Source organism: Gadus chalcogrammus, chromosome 23 (assembly GCF_026213295.1).
Source record: "Gadus chalcogrammus isolate NIFS_2021 chromosome 23, NIFS_Gcha_1.0, whole genome shotgun sequence".
In the NCBI taxonomy this organism is placed as follows: domain Eukaryota; kingdom Metazoa; phylum Chordata; class Actinopteri; order Gadiformes; family Gadidae; genus Gadus; species Gadus chalcogrammus.
Window position 1 is genome coordinate 1,645,266 of NC_079434.1, and position 7,500 is coordinate 1,652,765.

The 7,500-nt window shown below is 47.5% G+C and overlaps 2 protein-coding genes across 4 annotated transcripts in view; both read left to right on the forward strand.

The window, feature by feature from the left end:
- The window catches only part of ctdspla (CTD (carboxy-terminal domain, RNA polymerase II, polypeptide A) small phosphatase-like a), a 54,269-nt gene extending 48,491 nt beyond the window's left edge, over positions 1-5,778 (forward strand). Inside the window, exons 5-7 of the mRNA XM_056583899.1 lie at positions 585-677; positions 909-1,094; positions 2,179-5,778. Coding sequence (XP_056439874.1) covers positions 585-677; positions 909-1,094; positions 2,179-2,304 — 405 coding nt within the window. The 3' untranslated portion in view covers positions 2,305-5,778. The remainder of the gene's footprint in view (positions 1-584; positions 678-908; positions 1,095-2,178) is intronic.
- A 248-nt stretch (positions 5,779-6,026) lies between these two features.
- Positions 6,027-7,500, forward strand: part of vill (villin-like) — a 17,471-nt gene continuing 15,997 nt past the window's right edge. For all 3 annotated transcript variants that reach the window (XM_056583849.1, XM_056583848.1, XM_056583850.1), the window contains exon 1: positions 6,027-6,239. The gene's annotated coding sequence lies outside the window, so the exon portion shown is untranslated. The remainder of the gene's footprint in view (positions 6,240-7,500) is intronic.

Below are 7,500 nucleotides of genomic sequence, written 5' to 3' on the forward strand. Positions count from 1 at the left end.
TGTGTGTGTGTGTGTGTGTGTTTGTGTGTGTGTGTGTGTGTGACTGGGTGTGTATGTGTGTGTGTGTGTTTGTGGGGATGGATGTGTGTTGGTGGGAAGGGGCTCCAATGACTAGATATTAATGGCTACTATAAATGGCTAGATGTGTGTAGCAAGGCAGTGTTGTGTCTTGTTGTTTGATTCCCAGCCAGAGGAAGTGGGCTGTTGGGTCAGATGGCTGGATCACTTGTTTCCTGTTGCTGTCGTCTTACTTGATACTGATGCCCATCTGTCCTGATGGAGGCCTGAGGTGGCCGACAGCTGTCTCCTCGCTGTGACCCTGTTCAAGTAATCCAGGATAGGCTGTTTTTGTCTGCTCCGGCCTGTCCAGGATGACTTGCACTGGGGGGCCGTGACTGCTCTGCAAGGGATCAGAACGGTTCATACACATCTCTCAGGAGAAAGATGTGTGCTTCATAAATGTACAAAGATGTTTGTTTTACCGAGGATTGCATGGATGATTTAACTGAAATCAAGTGTATTTTTGTCTGCGTGTGCGTTTGTGTGCGTGTGTGTGCATGCGTGTGTGCACGTGGGCGTCCCAGGTGTATGTGCTGAAGCGCCCCCACGTTGACGAGTTTCTGCAGAGGCTGGGGGAGCTGTTTGAGTGTGTTCTATTCACGGCTAGCTTAGCCAAGGTACGTCCTCTGTTAGGAACAGTCAAGCTAGGCTACACTGACCTTTACACAGGGTAATGTTGTTAAATGCTAAGCCCATTCACTCAAAAGCATATCTCTTAAGATCTTAGGGATAAATAAGATGTACTTTATTAATCCAAGACGAGAAATGGGTCACAGCAGCCGTACAGGACAGTACGTACAGTAGTGTAGTGATGATTAAACCAACCCAGCGTTTGTACTGGTTCCCAGTACGCGGACCCGGTGGCCGATCTGCTGGACCAGTGGGGGGTGTTCCGCGCCCGCCTCTTCAGGGAGTCCTGCGTGTTCCACCGGGGGAACTATGTGAAGGACCTGAGCCGTCTTGGCCGTCAGCTGGCCCGTGTCATCATAGTGGACAACTCGCCCGCCTCCTACGTCTTCCACCCCGAGAATGCGGTGAGTGCTGCTCTACGTCCTGTCTCATGGTGTCTCCTGGTGTCTCTTGGTGTCTTCTGGTGTCTCCTGATGTCTTCTGGTGTCTTCCGGTGTCTCCTGATGTATTCTGGTGTCTTCTGGTGTCTCCTTATCTCTTCTGGTGTCTTCCGGTGTCTCCTGATGTCTCCTGATGTTTTCTGGTGTCTTATGGTGTCTCCTGGTGTCTTCTGGTGTCTCATGATGTCTCCTGATGTATTCTGGTGACTTCTGGGGTCTTTGATGTCCCCTGATATCTTCTGGCGTCTTCTGATGCCTTCTGATGTCTCAGAGGTCAGGGATGATAACACACTAGTGTGTGTTACACCCTATTGTGTGTCAAGACAATTTTTTATATAAGATCCAATTCCAAAATTTGCTTGCCAGAATGTTTCCTTCCTCTATTGAAGGTTTAAGTCCTCAACCACATTTATTATCACATTCTTTACTGGATGACTTCCCTTCTTTGTTCTCCCAGAACGTTGTTGCTTCACCTTTAGCTAAAAGTGATGCTAAGCTAGTGTGTCGGAGGGAGCCCATCTGAAGCTGTCTCCCCAGCCGGTGAGGGTAGCCCAACGGCCCGGTGCAGCTCGGTTCCCGGTCTCTTCCGTCTGGTTGAGTTTAGTGCTAGGACTGCTCTGCCCGCCTTTGAAGAAGGCCTCCCTCATCTATTATTTACTCTCACTCCTCCGCGCCTCGCCCCTGTGATGCAGCGCTCTCCCCGTCCAGTGTCCAGCTCTCCGCCGTGTAAGATACAGCCAGGCGCTAACTTCGCCCTGCTCCACTGGTTCTCCAGCTGACCTCAGGCCTCTGCTTCCCTCCTCTCCTTTGTCTGTCTGTGTTTCATTCTCTCTTTTTCATCTGACTGTCCATCTGTCTCAATGTCTGTTCTTCCTGTTGGTTCCATTATTTCTCTCTGCCTGCCTCTGCCTGTCTGTCTGTCTGAACTACTGTTCATACTGTGTCTATCTGTCTGTCACTCTATCTGTCTGTCTGTGGTCCATCCATCTGTCTGTCTGTCTGTCTGTGGTCTATCCATCCATCTGTCTATCTGTCTGTCTGTCTACAGGTGCCGGTGCAGTCTTGGTTTGACGACATGACAGACACAGAGCTCCAGGACCTGATCCCACTCTTCGAGGGCCTCAGCAGAGAGGAGGAGGTGTACACCGTCCTGCAGAGCATGCGGCCCACGTAGCAGACCGTCACCCCCCCCGTCCCCGTCCCCTAGGTGGTCCCTCATGGTGGTGCTCTGTGGCCCCTAATGGCGCGTTTCCACTGGTGGGTGCGGTTTGGTTAGGTATGGATAGGTGCGGAACGGTTCACATTTTCACCGCCAAGTTGGCGGGGTCCAGACTTAGCCGTGATTAGCCGTACTCGTCTCACACTGCTCCTTCGTTAGGGTACCAAGCGGTCTGAAAGGGTGTCAACAATTTCGGGCTACAAAAGCAATCCGTTGATTGGTCGACAGAATCGTCACTTCCTTGCGACAGGCGGATTATAACAAAAAAAAACAATTCCCGCAAGGTATTTCTGGACAACAGTGAAAGCTTTGTTTATTTAAGAAAATGTTACATGGAAGTTTGCTGTCCTTCTTGGATGTCCTATGTTGTTGCTCTTTGTTAATTGTGTCGCGTTCTTCTTTTTCATTGGATTTATTAGCAGGCTACACTGTGTCGGGCTGCTATGAGGTAACGATGCTTACATAGCTGCCACGGTTATTGCCAAACGGGTACCGTTGGCGGTGGAAACGCAAGCCGTAACTGAGCTGCGCCTTACCGCACCTACACTACCGCACCTAGTCCTAATGGGCCTAACCGCTAGCTTGGCTATTGCCAGACCAAGCTCAATCGTAGATTGCACGTTGGTCTGGGGAGGCTGCTGTCATTTTCGTCAGCACAAGAGAGTCGTCATTGTGTTTAACCAGCCAATAGCACGCCAGGGGGAAAAGCCAGCTTGCTGATTGGCTCCCGCAAAAGCGTAAGCAGAAAGAATTGTTTTCGCAGGGCGAATTCAAGTTGCCGGCCGAATGGGCTGCGGGTACCGAGTCTACCTAACCGCACCCGCCGTTGGAAACGTGCCATAAGCGGCCCCCAGGTTGCCCTTCGCGGTGGTGCTCTTTGGCCCCCAGGTTGCCCCTCACGGTGGTGCTCTCTGGCCCCCAGACGGCCCCCAGGTGGCCCTCGAGGTGGTGCTCTCTGGCCCCCAGGTCCCCAGGTGGCCCCTCACAGTGGGGATCTCTGGCCCCCAGGCCCCCAGGTGACCCCTCATGGTGGTGCTCTATGTCCCCTCCAGACCCTTATTTTCTTGACAGTTGAAGGCCTGGGGGGCCTGAACTGTTCAGGGGCCACTGCCCGTCCTCCAGTGACCCCCAGATGCCCCCAGATGCCCCCAAGAGGAAGGAGAGAGGGGTCCTTCAGTTGAATGTATCCCATATTGAGCCACTCTGCTAGGGGAAGCTCTCTATGTACAGGCATCAATGCCCCCTACTGGCAAGACATGATATTACCGTATGTACATATTAGATGTTTCTAAGAACAGGACATACATAAACTACTTTTGATATCAAAAAAGAGAAAGAGTGAGGAGATTTTTTCCTATACTATCAAGGGATATTTTATTTATCGAAAATTAACAAATACATAAAAAACTAAAAAAAATTGAGGGATTTGTTGAGTTATAGCTTTTATACAGAATTCTTGATTTTTGGCAAAACCGTTGAGTTGAACCAACTGTGATTTACCTTCTCTTACAGGACGAAGTGCCTTCATTGCTGTGTTCTGTTCAGTGCGTCAGGGCTTCATGACACTTCTTATCAAGCTCATTCATCCATAAACTCCAAAAGCATTGATACATTAACCACAGAAACCTATTCTTTCAGATCCACCAACTGATTCTCTCATATGTGTTCAACCTAGAATCTGTTCACAATCTGCGGCCACTTCCATTTGCCGTCCAATTTCACAAACATAAGGCTAAATTTGGTAAAGATTTGATTATTGATTTGCTTAACAATTTTTTTACAATTGTTTAACACATAATTTAAATCTTCTTGGCTGGACAGTTAATCCTTTTGTAATGTCATCAGAATCATCCCCAATGTTAATGTTAGACTATTGAAGACGTATAATAACTAGCATATATCGTATGGAATTGTATTTATTGGGTACGGGGTACTTGGGAAATTGTAAAGAATGCTGTGGAAATCGTACTGTAAGACATTATTAAAGTTGCAGTTTTGCACAATCTGACGCTAAGTCCTGCAGTCTCATCATTTCCTATGTTTGTGCCTCTGGTTTGAAATTATGTTATGGTTGTGTTTATATCGACGTGCCAACATACAGAGTTTTACATAAATACAAGTCTGACTCTTATAATGCGTATGCTGTATGCTGTTAATAATGATCAAATTAATATCGCTCATTTGTTTTATCCAAAGTTTGTATTTAATAACAGAAAACACAACACACAAACCGCCGTTATGTGAAGTTCCCCGTGTCCAGGATAACAATGGCTATCAGAGAAGAGAGGTTAAGAGCAAGGAACCTGCGGCTGAATCAACGGTGAGGAGGACTTCTCTTCATTGCCATTCACCTTCATCATCCTCCTTCTACTTCCATTCTTCATACACATGGTCTGGATCCGAGATAGAATGTCTTCAAATGGTTGTCTAGACACCTATAAAACGTAATCCGCAGGAGTGGTAAAGGTTGTCCTGGATCCACGTGATAAGCGCAGCATTCAGGCTGTTGAGTCAGACCAGTGTCCCCCACCCAGCAGGAAGGTCTGGGGACTTCAGTGAGCCCTCATGGAGCTCAGATCGGTGTTCATCCTTAATTATGCTTGATCATCTTCAGCTGTATGGAAGTTTAATTTCCATGTATATAATGTAATTCAAGTTACTAGTTAGTATTACTACTACTAGTAGCTGGTCAGTGAAGTCAAAGGTTTTTTTAATATGTAATGCAGGCATCAGTTGCACAATGCTTACATGTCATGTGGTTGACAGTGAAAACTCGACCGAAACATATTTTTCAAAGTACGCATCAAAAGAAACAAGCTAATTATGTCAACTTTTCATTGGCTGATCAAGTACAGATCTAAAGGGAGACTTTCTAATAAAAAATAAAAGGATATCCCTCTTCTGATCCATCAAGGACCCTGATTGAAAGGAACCAGTTGAACAAAGATGGATCTTGAGATTAAATTAACTGATTCCAGATTGATTTTCAAATGGAATCAACGGTTTCCTCTTGAAGATCACTCAGGAGTCTGTGGTTCTCCCCGTTGTAGTGGAGCGGTCCTAGTGGTGCTGGGAGAGGATCCTCAACCGGACCGTTATCCCGTCTCCCACCCCCAACTCCATTTCCCATCTTTTCCTTCCTCTGAGTGGTTCGTTAACTGTGCCGGGCGACAGATGGACAAGAACATTACAACAACAACAACAACAACAGCAAGAATAATAACATGGGGTTTCATGACAAATAACTTGACATGGGAATATTTGAATCATGTGTTTACTGGAAGTCCCGCCCTGTCTCTCGCCTCTAGCAGCTAAATCCCTGTTACTCAAAGTCCTGCCCTCTCTCTCGGGATAACGCTCATTTGGGACTTCTTGTTCCAGGCGTTTGGTCGGAGATGAGAACGCTGGGAACAATGTTCTGAGTGGGGACTTCGTCACAGACAGGCTCATGGCCGTCCTCGTCAGCAGCCTCCACCCATGTCCTGATCCCAGTCTCCACCCCCCTCCACCCCTCCCATGGTGAACTCAGCCCTCAGGGAGCCACTGGGCCATGGCCTTTGGAATGGGCAGTCCATTGTTAACTAGGAAACAATGGAAATCAGAGGGAGAGGTAGGGAGAGAGAGGGGGGGGGAGGGAGAGAGAGAGAGCAGGTGTACTCCTACCTGGGTGGAGAGAAATACCCAACCCGGTTTGCCATAAATCACCCCAAACCGAGCTGGAAGCTCAGAGACAGAGCTGATACACACAGTCTGCCTCTGTCTGTTGGTCTCCCTCTGTCCCTCTGTCAGCACCTCTCTGTCTGTTCCTCTGTCTGTCCCTCTGTCCTCCTGTGAGTCCATCCTAGCGTCAGCACAGAGGTGAGCCACCAGGACCTTCTCGTCCATCAAAGGTAAGAATTATATGTTTTGGACCATGGCCCTTTCAAATCGATTGCCTGTTTATGTGTATTTGCATTTATAATGTACTACTTTAGTTGAAGCCAACCTGTTTGCACGTTGAGCTGACTTTGACATCGGCCCTTATGAGCACTTATTACAAGTATTTCTTCAATGTGTGTGTGTGTGTGTGTGTGTGTGTGTGTGTGTGTGTGTGTGTGTGTGTGTGTGTGTGTGTGTGTGTGTGTGTGTGTGTGTGTGCGTGCGTGCGTGCGTGCGTGCGTGTGTGTGTGTGTGTGTGGCGGGGGGAGTATGAATCCTCTTATCCTATATTTTCCCTCCTTATATAGGATGAGGGGAGGATTCTTGGAGATGTCATACAGTTATAAACCAAGAGGAATGGAAACATTCTGCTTATTGGTGGAGTAACAATCAGCCCAGTATAACAGGCTCCTCACTGGGAGTGGCTGGGGAACACAATTGAATGAGCTGAATGGGCTCCGCGCCTGAGATGATAAAACACCAGCTCACCAGGCACCAGAGACCCATTGTCCGGGGTCCGGTTTATGGTTGTTGAAAAACTTTCATCTACCTTCAGCACTTGTGGACTCAGATGTAGAGTTTATCCCTTTGGTTTTCTTGGTGACCTCTACTCCATTTTTTTTTGTCGTGAGCCTGCTTAAGAATCAATCTCTCTGTGTATGTTTGCTCCCTGGGTGAGTCACGTCCTTTATCAGGTTCCCTTCGTACCCTGAGTGAGAGGGTATTGATCCTAGGGGTGTGGTCCACATCCTGGATGTAGGTGACCAGTCGGTGTTGCTCACCTCAAAGCACCACACCTATTTATCAGCTGCCATGGCAACCTACTGGTCAGCGGGGTTGCATTCACTCCTCACATGGCGTGCTGCTCCAGAGGTGTAAAAGGGTTCTCATAGTTAACGACTTACACACAATCCTGGCTATGTCACTACCACTGATTTAAATAAAGGTTTGGATTGATCAGCAAGGTACCTTATTTTTTTTATATTTCAACGCTTTCTGCTAGCCTTCTGTACACATCTGTCCTTACAAGGTGTTCTTCAAAAAGAGACAGTTGTTCTTTAAAGATAGACAGTTCTTTAAAGAGAGACAGCCTGTTCCTCAAAGAGGGACAGTTGTTCTTTAAAGAGAGACAGCCTGTTCTTTAAAGAGAGACAGTTGTTCTTTAAAGAGAAACAGCCTGTTCTTTAAAGAGAGACAGCCTGTTCTTTAAAGAGAGACATCGGTTCTTTAAAG